Raw genomic sequence first — 21,802 nt, 5'->3', positions numbered from 1 at the left:
ATTTTCACAAACGGCTACTTTTTCCCACCGACTTTCGTAATCCCTTCGCCATTAGGATATCGCTTTTTTCGAATTTCGAATTTCGAATTTCGAGCCCCTGTCTAAAATGCCCTTGCTTTGCTAGTTTTTTTACGTGTTTGTATCCGTTCGACATTTCTTAATTATTTTCCATAATTGCCCACTCAGATGTTCGGAAGGGACCATTCAATATCAATGGTTTACACTAAGAGCAACCATAATGATAGTTTTTTGATGAGGAATGAATAATGTATGAGAATTTATGTTTTGTTGATATGATTGTATTGGAGAATGTGATTTGTTGATACAGTTGAGTCAACAAAATGTATTGATATAATCGTGTAAATTTACTGACTTGATTTTTATGTAATAGAGGTGGATCCGATGTGGATTTTTATATAAAATGTGAGTGTGTGATGTGGGACCCACCTGAGAGAGCAAAGATACGTGTCATGCCCACATCCATGCCACACCAAAATTGAGTCAACATATTATCATTGTTGGAACATGAAAATTCTTATTCATCTATTAAAACATCACTTAAGGTTATTCATCGATCTGTTTGTGTAATTTGTCTTTAAAGAATAAAAAGTAAATTTAAATTTAAAATTGTAACTGATTTAATGTTGACATGATTTTATTTTCAAATGTGAAATCAACATTGTTATCTTTGTGATTTTTTAGATTAAAGTTAATATAATTGTGATTTTTTCCATATCATGACTCTTATTAATTTTCCGATCGTAACATTCTCCTCGGAAACGCAGTGGCAGTCTTGTTATTTTTTCATAACTCTTGACCCTTTTGTGAGACACGAACATCAAGAATAAAACCCCACCACCACCAGTGGGCAGTGGGTGTAAAGGAAACTGTATATTGGAATTTAGAAGTTAAAGCTTTCCTAATTTTAGTCTCCTTCATCTTGCGTACTTTTCCTTAACTGTGAAGTAGCTTAGTTTGGCAGCCATCCCCCCTCTCTCTCTCCCCTAGGGTTTCAGACTTTCAGGCTTCTAAATATGTAAGTGTAAGCTATCCTCTCCGCTCTCCGTTTCATTCAAGTCCACATTGTCCGTATATCCACAGAGATGCATGTGTGTTGATTTGTTCGGTAATGTAGATGTTTATGTAAATTGATTACGGTGCGTTATTGTTGCCTTTTCACTTTAATGCTTGTTGATTTCAGATTCTGTAACTTAGCTTCTTGTTCTCGTTTGTGGTTGTTGATGAAGGATTTGAATGTTACTCTTTTAAGTTCTTTGTGTTTATGCAGATGCCAGATTCAGTAGCTTAACTTCTTCTCTACTGGTGTCTGGTAATTGCGTGTTACTTTAGTCGCTCGTTGATCTGTAGCCTATTATTTCTTTCCGAGTTTGTTTTCAGCATGTCATTGAGGATGGACTCCGATAGGAAAATTTTGTTGTTTCCTTTTTACTTCTTTTTTTCGCTGTCAAATTCAGGTGTTTCTTGGCTGAAAATTTATTTAATCTCTTGTTAACATTTTCTTTTGCTCTGTATGTGTAATTTTTTATGTATACTTCTTTAAACCAGGTAACGGAGGTGCTTTGGTTCTGAAATTCTGGTTGGGGTTTAAACAATGTCGGGCTCTGAGCAGTCCCCGCAGCTGCAACGGCGAATCACGCGGACACAGACTGCGGGGAATATTGGAGAGTCGATATTTGACAGTGAGGTGGTGCCGTCTTCCCTTGTTGAGATAGCCCCAATTCTCCGTGTGGCCAATGAAGTTGAATCGAGCAACCCAAGAGTCGCTTATCTCTGTAAATATATCATATATTTGGGCATCTTATTTTTCTCCTCCTTTCCTTCATTTTTTTTTCTTTACAGTTTTTTTATTGGTGCTGTTGCGCACTTCTAAAGGTTCTTGCTTGCTTGGGGGCTCAACTGGGGATGTGTGCTTTTGCATTTTTTCTGGTGTTTATTTTTTACTTTGTTTGCACATGGACTTCAATATGTTGGTTTGCGAAGGGCTTCAGGCATGTTTGCATGTTGCCTTTGTGTTTGTATATGGTGTCACAGAGGTGTATTGCATTGTTGAATATGTTGTACATTGATACCTGTTTTGAACAAGTATTTGTTATTTCTGAAAAGGCTGATATATTTGGTTGGATTGAAATAGGGAATTCTCCATTGCTCTTTGAAAGCATATTCTTTCTCTAGTATCATTTAATTTTGGATTGCATTGCACTAAATTTCTCTATAAAGGTCTGTTGAGTTGTGATGTTTTGGTAAATCCCGTTGTTAGCCATGTTTCTAAGGTTTTTTTGTTCATGCAGAAAATATCGTTACTTTTGCTCATCATCGTTCTTGTTACATGAGCTTGATCCATCTGTAATTTGTTTGCGCATCATCTCATCTTCAAGGAGGGGGGGGGGGGGGTTAAGCTAATCAATCCTTTTGTGCCCTTCTCTTGTTGATGCTGAAACCATTTGTGTTTAGAAGTTAGTTGAATAAATATTTTTATGAAAGCAATCACAAACTAATCTGATGAGTGTAACCAAGTTTAGAAAGATCGGTTTATATTTATGTGGTGTAATATTTATTATAATTTATTTGACTTGAATACAACTTGGTAAACAAGAAATTTCCTTGCCTTATGGCTATGAAGAGTATTCCATCTTCACTTTGGGATGTGTTTATGTATCAATTTTTGATTTATTTTGTACTTATTCTTGGTAGGCTTCTTGTCCCTTAATTTCTTTTTCTCCAGCAAATAATCAGATGGGAAGGTTGTATGACATTCGAAATTTAATTTCTACCTCTTTTTTTTATTATCTAGGCCGATTTTATGCCTTTGAGAAGGCGCACAGATTGGATCCCACTTCTAGTGGTCGAGGTGTTCGTCAATTTAAAACTGCCCTCCTTCAACGCCTTGAAAGGGTCAGTATTTTGTTTTGTTCTCTGTGTATATGTCAGCTTCTTTTTTTAATTCCATAAACATTTGAATTTGGTCTTAAATTATATACCACATTCATTCGCAACTATTGACAAAAGATTCATAGATGAATTCTGCTGTACATTCTAATTCTAGCATTGTCCTTCACATGTGGGCAAAACGGTCTGTGATAAGTCATGCTTTTCTAGATTTCTTGTAATGAATTTCTCGCCTTATTAGCCCTCACGGACAACTAGTATCGTGCAATTGGAAGGTCTTAGACTCTTAGCTCGTCTGCAAGTCTGCAACTATATTTACAACTAAACTTACTTGATTGAACTTTTCCTGAGATATGACTCGTTAGGGGACATAAAGCTTGCATGTCCCCTTAGTTGAAATGGAGAATGCATCATTTTCTATAAAATCTTGTTTCATTATTTAAAATCTTGAGCTATCATGGGATGGGCCTATCCCTATCAGTTAGGCGAATGAACCAGCTTCATAATTCAGCAATCATATATAAGTCAAACTTCAATAAGCCAACTTCGTGGGGTATTAGGTTTTCTGCAACCAGAGATGGTTTTGGAAAAGGCTATATCAATGAACTTTTTTCTTGATTTCCTTCATTTCTTCCATAATACTGTATATAATCAGTGTATCTGAAGATTGTGCCTCTGTCACCAGTGACTTGGTTTAGATTACAAGCTTAACTTAATACTGTATATGTTTCCTTGAAGTCTAGTTTCATATGTTAGCGTTGGAGCATTTTATTCTTAGTCTAATTGTGATTTATCCTCAGGACTTCCTGGAAATCTGTCATTGCAAAATGAAGAATTACAGTAGGTTTTAATCTTTATCTTAACATGGATTGCAAGGATCTTATGACACTCATAGAGTTGGTTTGTATATGATATGTCCAGTGGTTTGGTGAATATTGCACTTGAACTGTTGTGAGATCGGTTGGATGAGAGATTCTAGAATAGGTTGTTCTGCTTGTTTCAGAGTTTATAAGATGAATTTATACGGAAAATGTGGCGCTGCCCTTGCACTCAAGGACATGTTCTTCTGTATGTTCCAAAGTCTATAAGATGTAAGATGAATTTATAACGTAACTTTTGTGCACATTTGCATTCAATTCATAATCCATTAGCGACAACTTGAATTTTATGCAAATAAGTATTTATTGCAGCAACAAGCATATTAAACTTGCCTTATGCATGATTTTATAGTAATAAAGGTACAATCCTCATTTGTAGACTGAGAGAAATATAAGTGATCAGTTGCTTGTATCCGGTAAGCTAATCATTCCTGTGAAAAACCGCCCATGGCTACACATATGAAAACTACTTCTTTTGAAAGATTCAACAAATATCATCATTGGTATCTGAAGTTATTTGTCTTTTTATATGACTGTTGTCTCGGTTATTGTTTTTGTTTAGTTACCTGCGCCTGACGGCTCTGCTCTATGATTTTCAGGAGAATGATCCAACATTAATTGGAAGGGTTAAGAAAAGTGATGCACGAGAGATGCAGAGTTTTTATCAACATTACTACAAGAAATATATTCAGGCGTTGCAAAATGCTGCAGATAAAGCTGATCGGTGAGGTCTTTGAAGCATGACAATTCTCTTTGGGGTATTTTGATAAAGAAGTTTGTTCCGGATATAGCTTTGTTCTATATGTGACAATTAGTTCTTTTGCTTATAACTAGTGCACAACTTACTAAGGCATACCAAACAGCAAATGTTCTCTTTGAGGTGTTGAAGGCAGTCAACATGAATCAGTCTATTGAAGTTGATCGTGAGGTGAGGAGGCACTGTCGTGGTTCATTTTCACATTTCGGATCTCTTAGGTTGTTGATTCATTGTTAGTGTAGGTTGGATGTGGGTATTTATCCAACAAGAAGACTTACTATGATCAACTTCAGAGCTTTAATCCCTGTCTCTGATGTTTCACGTGCATGGCATTTATCGTTTCTATCTAAATGTTTATAGATATTGGAAGCCCAGGATAAAGTTGCAGAAAAGACACAGATCTATGTCCCTTACAACATCCTTCCTCTTGATCCTGATAGTGCAAATCAGGCAATTATGAGATATCCTGAGGCATGTTTTCTAACTATCATTACATTTTACCTCTACTTCATTGTTTTTTTTTCTCTGTCACTTTATTCATTTATCTCATTTATAGATCCAAGCAGCTGTAGTTGCACTTCGTAATACCAGGGGTCTTCCATGGCCCAAGGACTACAAGAAGAAAAAAGACGAAGACATTTTAGATTGGCTCCAATCAATGTTTGGATTTCAGGTGCTCTGTCATGCTCTTTCTCAATGCTTTTTGGTTGTTTTAAGTTTTTATTGAAATGATCCTGTTGATTTGATAAATAGCGAATTCGCCTTTTCACTTGTCCTGACCTATGTTCTTTGTACTTGCCAATTATGTAGAAGGATAATGTGGCGAATCAAAGAGAGCACTTAATCTTGTTACTCGCAAATGTGCACATACGACAATTTCCAAAGCCTGACCAACAACCCAAGGTTTGTCCTTTGAATAGATTCTTAAATGTTACAAAAATACACTGTAATTTTCACTTGCTGCTCATAGAACAGTGACTAATTAGGGTAATAAGATGTCTCTTTTCCACTTTGAGAACAACATTGTTGTAGTACATATCAAAATAGGAAGTTACATGTCTTCCGAAAGCATGTTTTTGTTTTGTTTACATTGCCAAGTTAAAAGCTTGTCCAGTATTTGAAGATGGCTGTTTACTTTGCATGTATTATCTGTTTGCTCTGCTCTTCTTTCTTTTTTGTGTAAGGGCTATCTGTGTCTGGCATTTGCTCCATGTCTGCACCTTAGACAATTACTTTTATACATGACTACGAGAATTGTGGCCTTTTCTAATTGTCCAATATTCTTCAGATTACTTATCATGGTGATTGTAACCCTATAATTTTCTTAAGATAATAACAGTTATTCTGCCGTTAGTTTTTAGTACGGAGTACGTTTCAACTCATACTTCTAAGAAATTTCCTAAAATCTCTTGCTGATGATGTACTTATTTCTTGGGCAGTTGGATGATCGTGCATTGACAGAAGTGATGAAGAAACTTTTCAAGAATTACAAAAAATGGTGCAAGTACTTGGATCGAAAAAGTAGTCTTTGGTTAGACTCCCATTCAATGACCTCCGATTAGCTAATGATATTGTTGAGCTCTTTGAGCATGTCCGTTGCTTAAGGTCACTAGGGGTTGTGGGGGCAATATTCTTTTTGTTGATTTAATTCAAAAGCAAGCAACTCATAATTGAGTGAGTTCCAACAAATATAAAAAGCTAAAACCTCCCGAGCCCAAGGCTTGTGTAGTGGGTGGGGTAAAGGACATGTAGGATGTAATAAGGCCTTACCCCCACATATTGCTTCCACAACTTGAACTTGTGACCTTTTGGCTGCACCCGTGCAACTCTACCACTGGCCACATGTTCGCCTGCAAGTCTAACAGATGTGTGATGTTATTTTGTATAACTGATTAGATTTCCGGAAGGATTTTGTTTGGATATTTGAACTTTAGTCATATAGTTGGATTCTTCCATCTTGCCCCCTTCTTCAGCGTCCTCCAAAATGGTAAGTTCATTTTCAATTTCACTCTTAATTCTGGCATGTTGTTTGCAGGCTACCAACAATACAGCAGGAAGTCCAACAACGTAAATTGCTATATATGGGTCTTTATCTACTTATATGGGGGGAAGCTGCGAACTTGAGATTTATGCCTGAATGCCTTTGCTATATTTACCATCATGTAAGTTTCAAGCAGTTCCTTTTGTTTTAGTTTTCGTTATTGGAGCTGTAGGTTAAGCTCTATGGGAACCTGCGAGGGTTGTTGATTTTGCACTCGGATCCTTGAAAGGCGTTTTGGAGTATTTTTATTGTATTTATCAGCCTATGAAGATGTTGATATGGTTATTTGAATCAGTCAGTCTTATTTGATATGGAAACTGCTATGGTTAACAACTGGAATGATTCCTTTGGTGAGTACACGGTAATCAAACTGGGTGTATCCATTTGCTGAGTTAGAGGAACCATCTCCAAACGGAGTGGATTCTGTCAGGGAAGTGTCATGGAGGGGATGGGCATATTTCGTTATCCTCAAAAATAAAAATGATCAACGTTGAAATTGTCGACAATTGGGCTACCCAAAGCAATATCCATGTTTTCACTTTTGGAGCATATGTGAAAATTGCTAGTGCCATAAGCGTTTCCAGCTTCATGGAAGGGAGTTGTCCGAAAACTGACTTTTAGGGCTCTTTCTTTTTCTGGTTCCCTGAAAAATTTGGAGCCAGTCATAAATATCATTTCAAACGATTGGTTTTCCATTTGACCTATAATGCAATGTTTATATGGTTGTCTAACCACGGAGCATTTAGCGCCATTGGTTATGCAACTCTAGAGGGCTGTGAATTTTTTCTGAAATATTGAATGGTGAGTACCTTATGCCATCGAGTTGTTTTTTTAATTATTCTTGATTGCTTTACCTTCTTCAGATGGCGTTTGAGCTGTATGGTATGCTAGCTGGGAATGTCAGTCCCATGACAGGAGAGAATGTGAAACCTGCTTATGGAGGTGAAGAAGAGGCTTTCTTGAGGAAAGTTGTAGCTCCTATATATGATGTTATTGCAAGAGTGCGTAAGCGATGCTTTGTGACCTTGGGGCCTAGTAAAATATAAAATTCTTGATTCTTTTTGGTTCAAACTGCAGAATTTTTGTTATTACATTTTTGACAGGAAGCTGAAAGGAGCAAACTAGGAAGGTCAAAGCATTCCCAGTGGAGGAACTATGATGATTTAAATGAATATTTCTGGTACACCTCTTTTTTTTTTTTTGAGTTTTTAATTTCTGTCTTCGGCATAGTATAAGTACACTTTCAGTGCTTAATATATTTTCGTACTATTTTAGGTCAGTTGATTGTTTCCGATTAGGTTGGCCAATGCGGGCAGATGCTGATTTCTTTTGTCTGCCTGTTGAAATGCTCCATGACAAGAATGGGGTAAGCAGTAGTCAGTGGTTTTCTTGGTTAGTCTTTTCCTTTCTTCTTTGAAGAGAGTCAACTTGGTAAATGAAAGATACAGGTTCATGTATGATGATACATGATGTTTAATGTGTTTTAGTTTTTGGGGTGCTTCTTGGTTTTTATGTTTCAAACACAGGTTCACCTGACCACTTTTTGAGATCTTAGATTGTTTACTTTTGCCTTTTGAATTTAGTCTTTTATTATTCATGTTATGATCCGCATATACTTTACTGTGTAAAAAAGAGGATAGATACTCGAATATCTTTCCCACAAGTTACTACTTAAGAAATGACCCCAGGTACAATGATGAGCTTTTTAAAAATTTCTCTTGCAATTATTGCCCTAGACATCAATGATGGTCAAAGAATACTGTACCTTCTTACTGCCGCGGCAGCAAAAAGTTGAAGAACTGTTTCCCATGATGACATGGATTGGTTATTATGCTTTATTGCCATTTTGTTAGTGATTATTAGCTATAAATTCATGAATGGACTGAATATTTGGTGCTTATGTTGTTTTGTCTTTATATCCTGTGCCATTATCTTGATTTTTTTACCGCTCATCTATCTTCCAGAGATGTAGTTAAGGTAGACACTAGAAACTCTGTACATCTTTTGTTAGATGCATGTTCTCATCAATGGAGTTGCAAACTTATCATTGAACACATAAATATGCAGGATAGCAAACCTGCTTTCAGAGATAGATGGGTTGGGAAAGTGAATTTTGTGGAGATACGCACTTTCTGGCATATCTTTAGAAGCTTTGATCGTATGTGGAGTTTTTTAATTCTCTGCTTTCAGGTACCTGTCTTTTGAAATTGTAGTGCTTGCTTGTTTGCCATATTTTCTTTAACTTCTTTGGTTTTAATATGGTAGTGGTATTGGCTGATTATTTTTTAGGCAATGACTATTGTTGCTTGGAATGGCTCTGGGCAACCAAGTGCAATCTTTAATGCTAATGTATTCAAGAAAGTATTAAGTGTATTTATAACTGCTGCAATATTAAAGCTTGGCCAAGGTGAGTAAAATATACTACTTCATCAAGTATCTTTGCAGTTGATTACATGATACATCATCACTTCATCAGTCTCGTATACACTGTCTACTGTCTGGTAGTTGTAAGGGTCTAAGGTTAGTCAAACCAGATGATTGATTGTTCAGTCCCACCTGAAGAGCATACTGTCTACTAACTTGTCGATTTCTGTTTCAATTCCTTAGTTTTACAATGAATATCTCAGTATCTGGCTGTCTCACTTTTGACCTTTGGCTCGTTTATAATTGATGCTTAAATTTGTTTCAATCTGTAGAACATTTATAATTTCTTATTTGGGATTCATGATGGCAATGATGATAAAATTTTTTAGACTTCTATAAAATTCAAAGACTATCGAAACAAAGTTGAAGTTTCCATTAAAACTCATTACAAGCAACTTGTTATATCTTAACTCCTTTGATTCCTGGCTTCTGTTTCCATTCCTTTGGCATTCCATCTTTTTTATGCTTAGAATGTCCTAGACTCACTCCAAAACCAAGCTCCTTTGGGGAGGGGGTTTACTTGTTTGTTGATTGATGTGGCGTTTTTTACACTTAAAGAAACAATGGGAAAATAAATTCCTTTTTTTGGAGAGTGTCTATTCCATCTTTCATAGTATGCTGATTTTTACGTGAAAGTTCTGAAGTTTCGATATCTCTACCTTATGCAGCTTTCCTTGATGTAATCCTTAATTGGAAAGCGCAGCGACTTATGTCGTTCCATGTTAAGTTAAGATACATCTTGAAGGTTGTTTCAGCTGCTGCGTGGGTGGTAATTTTACCAGTCACTTATGCTTATACTTGGGAGAATCCTCCAGGAATTGCTCAAACTATCAAAAGTTGGTTTGGCAGTAGTTCAAGTTCACCTTCATGGTTTATTTTGGCTATTGTAATCTACTTGTCACCAAATATGCTTGCTGCGGTATTATTTCTTTTCCCCTTCATTCGGCGATTTCTTGAGGGATCAGACTTGAGGATTGTGATGTTCACAATGTGGTGGTCACAGGTGAGCTGAACAGTTTTGTGAATTTATATTATCATGTATTGTGCAAGTATTTTTGTTGTAAGCATTTCAACTAAACTAGGAGCTTCATATAATTTACTCAATCAAATGCTAATCTGTAAGCATGGTCATATTGCTAATTCTTGCAGCCACGGCTGTATGTCGGAAGGGGAATGCATGAGAGCACGCTTTCTCTAATAAAGTAAGAATCCTAAGTTGAGTGTGGGTTGTGTTTCTGCTCGGTAAATAACAAGTCTGATATATGACATCTGATAACTCTTTTGTTTTAATATCTAGGTATACAACGTTTTGGGTTCTTCTAATGGTAACAAAGTTGGCTTTCAGTTACTATCTAGAGGTTTGTCTTCTTTATCCTAAGTACTCTAAGTTGCAGTATTAGTATTAAGGACGGGGACCTGATACATTGCAAAGCAAAATTGTTTATTAAGTGAAAGCTGTTCCAAAAAAGAAAGTTTTAAATTGTTAAGTTGCCTGAAACTTTACTTATACAGTTTAATATGATATTTGATTCATTTTAACTTCTTCTAATCCTACTTTTGTTTTGCAGATAAAGCCATTAGTTGGTCCAACAAAAGCTATCATGAAAGTTCATATAACTGATTTCCAGTGGCATGAATTCTTTCCCCGTGGTACGAAATTTAATTACACAAATATGTGCAAGTACTTAGTCATCAAACATGGTTTTTAATTTTCCCATTTGCCTTTCATTGCAGCTAGGAACAATATTGGCGTTGTGATTGCACTCTGGGCTCCAATTGTTCTTGTATGACCTATTTCATCAATTTATTTCTATTTTTTATGCTCGTCTTAAACACTGTATAAGTTCTAACTCTGCTATTTCTTTATAGGTTTATTTTATGGATACTCAGATATGGTATGCCATATATTCAACGATATTTGGAGGAATTTATGGTGCATTTCGTCGTCTTGGAGAGGTAAGCAATTCTTTCTTCGGCATCGGCAGTTACTTCCTGTATCACAAAACTTTTGCTTGTTCTTCTAAACAGCTAACATTTCGTTTGTTATTGGAACATGGTACTAGAATTTTATGATCCCTTCTTTCATGTGTACAACTTGGCTTAATGTGCTTGATTAGTATGGAAATTCATTGATTTCATTATCCATTGGTAGCGTCATGGACCCTTGCTGTTTCTTTGCTTTTGGATTTGGAAAAGTTTGAAACTAAATTGAATTTTTATTTTATTTTTTTATTATCTGTCGTCTGTTAGTTGCACTAACTTATTCTCATTCTAGATACGAACATTGGGAATGCTTAGATCTCGTTTTCAGTCATTGCCCGGTGCTTTTAATGCCCGTTTGATTCCATCTGAGAAAAGTGATTCAAAGAAGAAAGGAATCAAGGCCAGGTTTTCACACAAATTTGAGGTGATAATTTTATGATATTATCATGTCAAGTAGTTGTTTCCATGATTCTATATGATTGTTATGGAGATCCTTCACTTGAAATATATTTGGTTTGTTCTTGAAGCTTCCAATTAATAATGGGGTGGGGGCTGCAAGATTTGCACAGTTGTGGAATAAAATTATTACAAGTTTTAGAGAGGAAGATCTCATAAGCAATAGGTATTTATAGTGCATCTTTGGAAAATATATTTGTTATTCTAGTTCTTGTAGGACCTATTGTTTCCTCAAACTGGTTCCATGTGTGGACTATATCTATTCTTAATTTGAGATAAATATTCGTTACTCTGACTCGTATTTTCCTTTTAATATAATTTCAGGGAAATGGATTTGTTACTTGTTCCCTATTGGGCTGATCGTGATCTTGAACTTATGCAGTGGCCTCCTTTTTTACTTGCGAGCAAGGTTTGTTTCCTTGCACCACATTTCTTGAGAAACTTGAGAGCTGTATGTCCTGATAATTATTCTGCATTGCCTCTAGATCCCAATAGCATTAGACATGGCCAAGGACAGTAATGGCAAAGATAAGGAGCTGAGAAAGAGAATTGAGGCTGATGATTACATGTCATGTGCTGTATGTGAATGCTATGCTTCATTCAAGAATATCATCAACTTCTTGGTTCAAGGGAACCGTGAAAAACAGTAAGTTCTTGTGTTTGGCAAGAATTACTGAAGAGCAAAAAGTAATATGGTCTCACTTCAAAATAATCGTGCATCGATTTTGTAACAGTTACAGAGATCTAACCTCATCTATTGTCACTGAGTTTTTGTTGATGGTTGTCCTCAGGGTCATTGAGTACATATTTTCTGAAGTAAAAAAACGTATAGACGAAGGCAATCTTCTGAGTGAATACAAGATGAGTGCTCTCCCTAGCCTTTATGACCACTTTGTCAAGCTCATAAAAATTCTGGTAACATTCAAAGTCCTTGTTGGGTGACTGCTTATATGAACTATGTGCTGATTGATAGCCCTGATAATCTGCTTCAATTCTCTCAGTCAGCTAATAAACAAGAGGACAGGGATCAAGTAGTTATTCTTTTCCAAGACATGCTTGAGGTTGTGACTAGAGACATTATGATGGAGGACCAAATATCTGGGTGTGTTTTCTTGATGAAAGTGTTTCTCGTAAATATATTTGCATCCTACAGGATTTTTTTTTCTAATTACATTCCATTTCCCATGATCAGTTTGGTAGATTCTAGCCATGGTGGATATGGACATGAGGGGATAATCCCCCTGGAACAACAGCTTTTTGCATCTTCTGGAGCTATTAGCTTCCCAATTTCTACAGTGACAGAAGCTTGGAAGGAGAAGGTGATATTCGTCACTGTGGAGTGTGGATGCTTATTTTCATTGAATTTGTGATTCTTACTCTTGTAGTTACAATCTTTACGGTTGATACTTGATCATGTATTTATAATCTTCATGGGTTATTGATTCTGCAGATAAAACGTCTTGAGCTACTGCTTACAACAAAGGAATCTGCCATGGATGTTCCATCGAACTTAGAAGCCAGGAGGCGAATTTCTTTCTTCTCAAATTCATTATTTATGGAAATGCCTGAGGCGCCTAAAGTCCGCAATATGCTTTCATTCTCGTAAGCTTTCTTCGTGGAGTTGTATTTTTTTTATTTAGTTCATATGTTTTAACTTTTAGCCTCGTATAGTAAATATTGGTGTACGTTGGGCCAGTTCCTGGGTGATCGGTCCGGGTTGGGCCCGGCAAGATAACTTTTACGGCTCCTTGGCCCGACCAATAACCCTGTCAAAGATGTTCCGGTTATCAGGTTTCGGGCCACCGTATTATCTGGGTTACTGGGTCACAGGTGATGACCCGATAGAAAAATCAATTTTTATTTAAGATTTTCAGAAACTATTTGTAAAAGAACTTTTAACGCTTTAAAATTATAAAAACGGAAGAACAAAATTATACATAGCTCCTTACTTTATGCATATTTTAAGCCACCTCAGATGTATTCCACTTCTACATTTAACCTCTCACAAATGTCAACACTCCCTTTCAAGATGGAGCACAGATATCCTAGGGTCCATCTTGAAATGAAATTTATAGAATGAAACGTCTGTACAAATTAGTTCCCATTTAGATTTTCTTTAGTATAATGTATGTCAATTTTGATATTCTAGAACTTTTCTTTAGACTATTACGAGTAACATTAATAGCACCTGCGCTCTAAGGTAACAACTATTTTGAAAAGTTGAAGTTCTTTTGTTGAATTGTGGATTTTGTTATCTAGCTGTGCTTAGTATGTGAACTTTCTAAAAATTTGTCTTCTTTTGTGATGATTTTTCTAATGGAATCACTTTCAATGTAGTGTATTGACTCCATACTACACTGAAGAGGTTCTCTTCTCCTTGAGTGAATTGGAAGCGGAAAATGAAGATGGTGTTTCAATCCTCTTTTATTTGCAAAAAATCTTCCCAGGTTTTTTGTTTTTCCCCCTTTGAACTTTGACATGTCAATTTCATGAAGGGAATTATCTATAGAATGTCTCATATATTTTTAATCAGCTCTAACTTCCCTAATGATGTGCAGATGAGTGGAAAAATTTTCTTGAGCGAGTAAACTGTAAAAATGAAGAAGAACTTAGAGAAAGGGATGAATTAGAGGAAGAGCTTCGTCTATGGGCATCAAATAGGGGCCAAACTTTGACCAGAACAGGTAATCTCTTTCCTGTGTTTTATGCATGTGCCTCTGTGTGTGCTGAGCTGAATCCTCTCTTCCCTTTACTTGCTGTTTTTCCTCTGTCGAATTCTTTGCTTCACATTGACAGATGGACTGAAATGATGTTGTAACTTTTGATGTCAGTAAGAGGTATGATGTACTATCGAAAGGCTTTGGAGCTTCAGGCTTTCCTTGATATGGCCAGGGATGAAGGTACTATCTTCCTTCAACATTTTTTAATGATATTAGTTTCTCATCAATAGGAAGATAATTGACATTCTGCGTTTTTCGATTAAAAATTTTTATGCTGGTTTTAATGTTGGTAAAATCATGTACTTGCTCAGATTTGTTGGAAGGTTATAAGGCCTTGGAATTAAATTCTGAGGATAACTCAAAAGGGGACAGGTCACTGTTGACACAGTGTCAAGCAGTTGCTGACATGAAATTTACATATGTGGTGTCATGCCAGCTTTATGGCATTCACAAGCGTTCTGGCGATGCTCGAGCACAGGACATTCTGAGGCTTCTGACAACGTATGTGCCAAGTGTAGAGTTTTTACTGAACTGCTGATTGGAGATTATGTTAATTGTGCATATCTCTCCTCCTTGCAGATACCCATCCCTCCGTGTTGCATACATAGATGAAGTCGAAGAAACTAGCAAAGACAGGTCCAAAAAAGTCAACCAAAAGGTTTATTATTCTACTCTTGTGAAGGCTGCTCTTCCAAAATCTGCCAGTTCTTCAGATCCAGTGCAAAATTTGGATCAGGTAAAACTCAATCGATTCTGCAAGAGCACAGAGCATAAATTTATTTTCAACACCACTAAATTGTTTTTCCTGTCCCATGTAGTTATGGGTAAGTCCCTTCTACTGTAAATCTTGTTTCAAGCAGAGGAAGGGTCTGATGTTTATCATAAAGTCATTTTGAAGCATTTAGAATGCTTCTAATGTGGTGGTGGCTTATCTTTTTTTCTTTTCATGAAGACATTTGGCTAGACATTTTACACCGAAACTGTATGTGGTTGAGAACCTTCTAGATAAGAACCTGTTTTCGACCATTATATTTATGATACTTATTCGGAGAAAGAGGGTGAGGAAGGAGAGTGCCATCATGATCAATGATCACCCTCTCAGCAGTTGGCATAAGCAATGAAACTTCACCGATTTGTGTCTAAATTACCTGAACATTCACATATTTCCTTCAGCTTGTTAACCTTCAGCTGACTGTGGTACTTAGCCTCTAGTGCTCAAACGCTCTGAAAGTCATACGCGTATAGAAATGAGCGAATATAAATAGCTGGAAGTTGCAAGAAGTGTGGATGATGACAAACCACTTTTGTATGTTGGCAACAAATGCACCTTTTGCTTCCTACAGTATAGAGAGGACATATGATATCGAAGTTGGGGATCTTGAAAGTTTTGTTTTATTTACTTGAGCTTTGGGAAGAGTTGTGTTAGAACACTCTCCATCCAATAATTATGAGTTATGTATTTGACTGTACTTAGTGGTACACTGAAGATATGGGAAAATATAACAAACTTGAAGTTGCAACAGAAATGGTGATGATTATAAAATGATTATGGAGCATGTCACTGTTCTGTGTGGTTGGTTATAAGCTTTATTATCTTGATATATTATTTTCCACTGTACATTACAAATTATGGCTTCTTGTTGCAAATGTGTCACTGTTTGGCTTCAATTTAATGATAAGAACATCCAATGATTCTCCTGCTCATATGCAGGTTATCTATCGAATAAAACTTCCAGGTCCAGCAATCTTGGGTGAGGGAAAACCAGAAAATCAGAACCATGCCATCATTTTCACACGAGGAGAAGGCTTGCAAACAATAGATATGAACCAGGTATCATAAATAATGTACACAACTACATAATATGTTCGAGCAGAACTTTAAGTTTGTTGAGATTTCCTGTTCTTTAGGATAATTATATGGAGGAAGCCCTAAAAATGAGGAACCTGTTACAAGAATTTCTTAAAAAGCATGATGGAGTGAGGTATCCTTCAATACTTGGTCTTAGGGAGCATATATTCACGGGAAGGTATTGTCTTGTCATTTACGCTATTGTCTTGCCACAACGAGCTTATTAATGGCTATGAGTTATTGATATTTCTTTTATTACTTGATGCAGTGTCTCTTCTCTTGCATGGTTTATGTCAAACCAGGAGACAAGTTTTGTGACTATTGGTCAGAGACTGTTGGCCAACCCTCTGAAGTAAGTTGGTAATGTTTTTTTGTTGTCAAAACCTTTGTTTATTTTTATTTTGAAAATTTGCATTAGAAAGGTATGCTCAAATTGCACAGTGATGAACAAATTAAAAAGATATAATTGAAGTACTCTAGGTTTTAAGCAGAGCATAATCTGCTTCGAGAGACTTGGCTGATAGTCCACCACCAGTACCATAGAACTCAGAACTGATGTACGCAAAGGCTTCAGAAATGTATCAGGTTACTTGGCTATAAATGCACTTTGGTAGTTTGGTTACAAAACCTGTATAGAATCCGTTTTGTTACATTGTTCAAATTAAGCATTTTGTGTATTAAGTTCCTAGATGTGTCCATAGAATGTGATTCATGGAACAAGTTCGTTTTATGTTGTACTAGCTGACTATAATATCCAAAGTAGTTATTAGACCATGTTAAATCCATCGTGAGAAAGAAAATGCCTTTGCCCCTTTAGGGTAGAAAGAAACAAATGGGTTTTTAACGATAAGTAATCTAGTTTGAATACTATCTTTAACAATTGGCTCTATACCTTGAAATTCTGATTTTCGTACTGTGAACTTTTTGGAGAAAATTAATATCTCCAACTTGTATGTCATCTCTTGGGTTGTGTTGGTGCCTATTCAATGGAGTTTCTTTCACATACAAATCTTTTAAAAACATTGATCGGTGATTCCAGAGGATTTTAGGATTTAGTGATAGGAGACTGCAAAGAACTTTATTAAAGAGGAAGATTTTTTAATATAAATTACTACAAAGGGATGGAATATTAAGTATTATGACATTGCTGCACTAGGGTCTATACTGTGGTGGTTAATTGGTTATGCTAAATTCCTTTTGTATCTTTGTTTGCGCTAATCCAGGGTTCGTTTCCATTATGGGCATCCTGATGTTTTTGAGAGGCTCTTCCACCTCACTAGAGGAGGTGTTTGTAAAGCATCCAAGGTTATCAATTTGAGTGAAGATATATTTGCTGGTATGTGTTCGCCTTGAGATCTTCTTTAAGCTTATGTCTTCTCTGATTTTTGGCTTTAAATGGCAAGTTTTATCATTTTATTGCGAGTGCAGGGTTCAATTCTACACTCCGTGAGGGTAATGTTACTCACCATGAATACATACAAGTCGGGAAGGGCAGAGATGTGGGTCTCAATCAGATATCTATGTTTGAGGCGAAAATTGCTAATGGAAATGGAGAACAAACACTGAGTCGAGATATATACAGACTTGGTCACCGTTTCGACTTCTTCAGAATGTTGTCCTGCTATTTCACAACAATTGGTTTCTACTTCAGTACTCTGGTAATTACATAATTTTTCTTTCTTTTTTCAGACGTAATGTTTGTAGTATTGAGTGCTGATCTGAAGATTCTTAGCATTATCTTGTTTCTTTTGGCAGATTACTGTCCTCACTGTGTATGTGTTCCTTTATGGCCGCCTGTATCTCGTTCTTAGTGGTCTCGAAGAAGGGTTGTATAATCAGCCTGCGATTCGGGACAATAAGGCTCTTCAAGTAGCTCTTGCTTCTCAATCTTTTGTTCAAATAGGATTTTTGATGGCCTTGCCTATGTTGATGGAAATTGGCCTGGAAAGAGGCTTCCGAACTGCGCTTAGTGAATTTGTATTGATGCAGTTACAACTGGCGCCAGTGTTTTTCACATTTTCTCTCGGAACAAAAACTCACTATTATGGAAGGACATTACTTCATGGAGGCGCAAAATATAGGCCTACAGGTCGAGGGTTTGTGGTCTTTCATGCAAAGTTTGCTGATAACTATAGGCTTTACTCCCGTAGCCACTTCGTGAAGGGTATTGAAATGACGATTCTACTTATTGTGTATCAAATTTTTGGCCAGCCTTATCGAAGTGCAGTTGCATATGTCTTGATCACCATATCCATGTGGTTTATGGTGGGAACCTGGCTTTTTGCTCCCTTCGTGTTCAATCCTTCTGGTTTTGAGTGGCAGAAGATTGTTGATGATTGGACTGACTGGAACAAGTGGATAAGTAACCGGGGTGGTATAGGTGTGCCACCAGAAAAAAGTTGGGAATCTTGGTGGGAGGAAGAACAAGAACATCTGCGTTACTCTGGGAAACGTGGTATTATAACTGAGATATTGTTGTCTCTAAGATTCTTTATCTATCAGTATGGGCTCGTATATCATCTAAAGATAGCCAAAAACACCAAAAGTTTTCTGGTATGTTTTCCTTTGCCTATCTTCTTCCTTATCTTACCGCTCTTTTTTTAAAATATATTTGTTCATGTCGTAGAGTTACCTAACAATATTGCCTTTTTCTCTGTTTTAGGTGTATGGAGTATCATGGCTGGTTATCTTCCTAATATTGTTTGTGATGAAGGTGAGCAATTGGACTTCAGTATTCATTTATTTGTCATGGCATTATTTAAAGAGCAGTTAATTGACAATTGCTCGCCTCATTTAATTGTCATGACATCTTTCTCTCGGTAGTAGTGGTGGCAATCATTGAATATTGTTCTGTTCTTGTTTTCCCTCCTGTGATGTTGGGGTTACTTTGTGAATTTGAGGTATTTATTTGTGTAGAAATTAATCTGTCCAGGTCTACATATAGCAATCTATTGTTTCTAATTTAATATTCATGTGCTGTTGCGGTGGTTTATAATTAGAGATTATTTATCTTTTTTGAATTTAGATTGTGTGGATTTTAGTGTAGTAACCAGGATTTGACCCACACAAATGTTGGATACTCTTTATTCAGCAAGTGTGATCCCTGTTCTAAAGGTAAATTAAAAAATAGTCTGAAATACCTGTCAGGCACAACAAAAAAGATGTCTTAAGTAACCAAATAGGCTGATTGTGCCATAATGTACTATTTGGCTATGGTTTTGTATCTTCTCATAAATGATAACACATGTCCCATTTAAGATGTTGCTTCTCTTTTCTATAGGTTACTACCAAGAATGTCAGTGCTCATATTTATCTGCATAGATTTTTATATGAATATGTTGCTCATGCTTAATGGTTTTACCTTACCTTCCTTTCTCAGACGGTGTCTGTTGGAAGGCGAAAATTTAGTGCAAGTTTTCAACTCGTGTTCCGGCTGATCAAGGGAATGATATTCTTGACTTTTGTCTCCATTCTTGTTACATTGATTGCACTTCCACATATGACGGTACAGGACGTCATCGTGTGCATTCTAGCTTTCATGCCAACTGGTTGGGGGATGCTTATGGTCAGTGACTTTTTTTCATTGTTCTGTATTCTGCTCTTCATACTTCCACTCTTGATTCCTCCTTATCATTGTGATTTAATAATGCTTGAGACCCGAAAGTATAACCCCCCACTTCACCCCCAATCAATGTAAAGTGTTGGATGTTATTTGGGCCCTACATGTGTTTATAATCAATGGGTATTTTTCATGCCACATAGATTTAGGGGGTAAAATGGGGGTTATATTTTGGGGTATGTAGCATTAATGTCTTTAATTATTTCTTAAATGCATGCCATGCGGTGGAGTCTTAAACTTGAAGATATTAGGATCAACTATATCGTGATGCTTAAATTTCTTGATTTGGTCACTCCTAAGCTTCTGCTTTCGTGTTTTTTTAGCTATTCTTTCCAATTTTATCGTGTGACATTGAAGAAACACCTGTTTCATGATTGGTCACAAAGTTGTTTCAACTACAGTTACTGTATACCTAAAGATTTTAAGATATTAGCTGTCTTGTCAATCTACAGTTTATTATGTACAAGATTTAAGATATTGGCTTTCGTGTCTAGTTTCATATCTAGCATCCATGTAGATTAACTATTACATCAATTGAGATGTCAAGCTGTTAACATCAAATTCTGCACATATACTCTGATACTCATGCTAATCCCCATTTATCTCTCATTCCTGTTAATTTTGCTAGATTGCACAAGCTTGCAAGCCTATTGTTCAGCGTGCCGGGTTTTGGGGATCTGTTCGGACCCTGGCACGAGGTTATGAGATTGCTATGGGTTTGCTTCTTTTCACCCCAGTAGCATTCCTGGCCTGGTTTCCATTTGTTTCTGAATTCCAGACTCGCATGCTGTTCAATCAAGCTTTCAGCAGAGGTTTGCAGATTTCTCGTATCCTCGGAGGCCAAAGGAAGGATCGGTCTTCTCGTAACAAGGAGTAATGTCGATGATGGTGAGGTTTGATGATATCTTGTAACAAATTGTAATTATTATTATTATTATTATGCATACTATAGGGGGAGCATTTTTATTCAGATTGGCTGTTGGTATGGCCATCCCCCCAATTTCTTATCTACGAATGCAGAACCTAGTCGAAGTTACCACTTTATGAGCATTTAATTTGGAGAAACCGATGTCTTTAATGCTAAGACTCCACTATCTGTCATTACCGAGGAGAACCGACAATTTTTCTTTTTTTTATGAGAATAAATTATTCTTAGTACCGATACAATTACAAAACGAAAATGTTACTCTTCCATAGATATTTTTGTCCATAAGACTCCATTATCTATCTGGTTGTACCCATCATCTGCCAATGAGATATTTTGTCAGACAAAACCCTAGCAGCTGCTTCTTTTACAAAAACAATGGTGAAGAAACCGAGTGTGGCCCTTAAACCCTAGCAAGGTGCAAGGATAAAATTGAAATTTTCTGTCCTCTTTAATTATTTAAAATGATATATGTCCATAATTTTCGCATCTATAAACTCACATAATCTAGGTGGTAAATAAAAAAGATATGTCACATAGATTAAAAAAATAAATAAACTTTACTTAAAAAGCTACATAGACATGTCATATGTTTATGTAAGTTTATCGATGTTTATTTTATGGATAAGTAGTGTTTCCGTTCAATTATTGGTCGAGTCAATGGTGGTCGTCGAGACAAATAACAACCCCCATTCAAGATTGGACCATTGATGTTGTCATGAAAAATGTTGCGGCCCATTTGGGTTATTTAGATAAGTGTTTTAAGACTCGGGTGGGACCGGAGATTCCACGATTGGCCTTTTAATGAAAAATGTTGTTGCCGGTTATAGAATTTTAGATGGTTAGTGGACTATTGACTAGTGAGAGAACAATTCCAAGGCCCATTTATTGGCCCAATGAACTACAACACAGATAACATACCTTACTACCTTGGTCAATTCTCTCAAAAAAACATGTTAAATAATGATTTTTTTAAAAAAAAATTAGAGTTTGAAAGTCAAGAATTAGTGCTTAGAGTTTAGAGTTTGGACCATTCTTCTAATAATTTTTTTTACTTGTAGAATTTAAATATTCCTCTCCGTATTTTTTGTTCATATAAAATATTTTTGGCTAGACTAGACTTTCGGAAGCCACTTTGTTCGAGCGGGAGTCCAACGGTCAAAAAAGTGAAAAAACACTTGTAGCCCAATAGGCTTTTAGGACGAGTTATAAAGCCATAACGGAGTCCAAGGTGAGAAAACAC

General features: G+C 36.4%; 1 protein-coding gene across 6 annotated transcripts; it reads left to right on the top strand.

Annotated features, from left to right (window-relative positions):
• Nucleotides 1–883: 883 nt before the first annotated feature.
• On the top strand, nucleotides 884–20,725 carry LOC120016282 (callose synthase 3-like). Of its 6 annotated transcripts, none has more exons than XM_038868973.1 (44): nucleotides 898–1,036; nucleotides 1,289–1,330; nucleotides 1,567–1,793; nucleotides 2,813–2,913; nucleotides 4,385–4,509; nucleotides 4,620–4,713; nucleotides 4,903–5,013; nucleotides 5,099–5,215; nucleotides 5,353–5,445; nucleotides 5,982–6,073; nucleotides 6,578–6,704; nucleotides 7,447–7,584; nucleotides 7,687–7,763; nucleotides 7,859–7,949; nucleotides 8,651–8,773; nucleotides 8,873–8,990; nucleotides 9,676–10,010; nucleotides 10,157–10,209; nucleotides 10,305–10,365; nucleotides 10,576–10,657; nucleotides 10,742–10,791; nucleotides 10,877–10,963; nucleotides 11,283–11,414; nucleotides 11,518–11,612; nucleotides 11,771–11,855; nucleotides 11,932–12,092; nucleotides 12,238–12,361; nucleotides 12,448–12,548; nucleotides 12,639–12,765; nucleotides 12,897–13,048; nucleotides 13,784–13,893; nucleotides 14,005–14,130; nucleotides 14,278–14,346; nucleotides 14,478–14,667; nucleotides 14,746–14,902; nucleotides 15,878–15,997; nucleotides 16,075–16,193; nucleotides 16,284–16,367; nucleotides 17,239–17,351; nucleotides 17,444–17,673; nucleotides 17,771–18,568; nucleotides 18,678–18,728; nucleotides 19,395–19,580; nucleotides 20,263–20,718. In XM_038868973.1, exons 3-44 carry the CDS (start codon nucleotides 1,613–1,615, stop codon nucleotides 20,509–20,511), a joined length of 5,835 nt encoding a protein of 1,944 aa, XP_038724901.1. In that variant the 5' UTR covers nucleotides 898–1,036; nucleotides 1,289–1,330; nucleotides 1,567–1,612; the 3' UTR covers nucleotides 20,512–20,718. The 6 variants fall into 6 exon arrangements, with proteins under 6 accessions (XP_038724902.1, XP_038724901.1, XP_038724905.1 ...); XM_038868975.1 differs by having other exon boundaries at nucleotides 923–1,042; XM_038868976.1 differs by having other exon boundaries at nucleotides 992–1,157.
• Nucleotides 20,726–21,802: the final 1,077 nt, after the last annotated feature.

The sequence above is a fragment of the Tripterygium wilfordii genome, chromosome 15 (genome assembly GCF_013401445.1).
Source record: "Tripterygium wilfordii isolate XIE 37 chromosome 15, ASM1340144v1, whole genome shotgun sequence".
Lineage (NCBI taxonomy): Eukaryota > Viridiplantae > Streptophyta > Magnoliopsida > Celastrales > Celastraceae > Tripterygium > Tripterygium wilfordii.
Note: the sequence above shows the minus strand (reverse complement) of the source record. Positions and strands in the feature narration are given on the sequence as shown.

Coding starts and splice junctions, on each gene's coding strand:
- LOC120016282 (XM_038868978.1), top strand. CDS start 1,613: ATGTCGGGCTCTGAGCAGTCCCCGCAGCTGCAACGGCGAATCACGCGG. Junction 12,549..12,638: donor ATGGAGGACCAAATATCTGG/GTGTGTTTTCTT, acceptor TCCCATGATCAG/TTTGGTAGATTCTAGCCATG. Junction 16,194..16,283: donor GAGCATATATTCACGGGAAG/GTATTGTCTTGT, acceptor TACTTGATGCAG/TGTCTCTTCTCTTGCATGGT.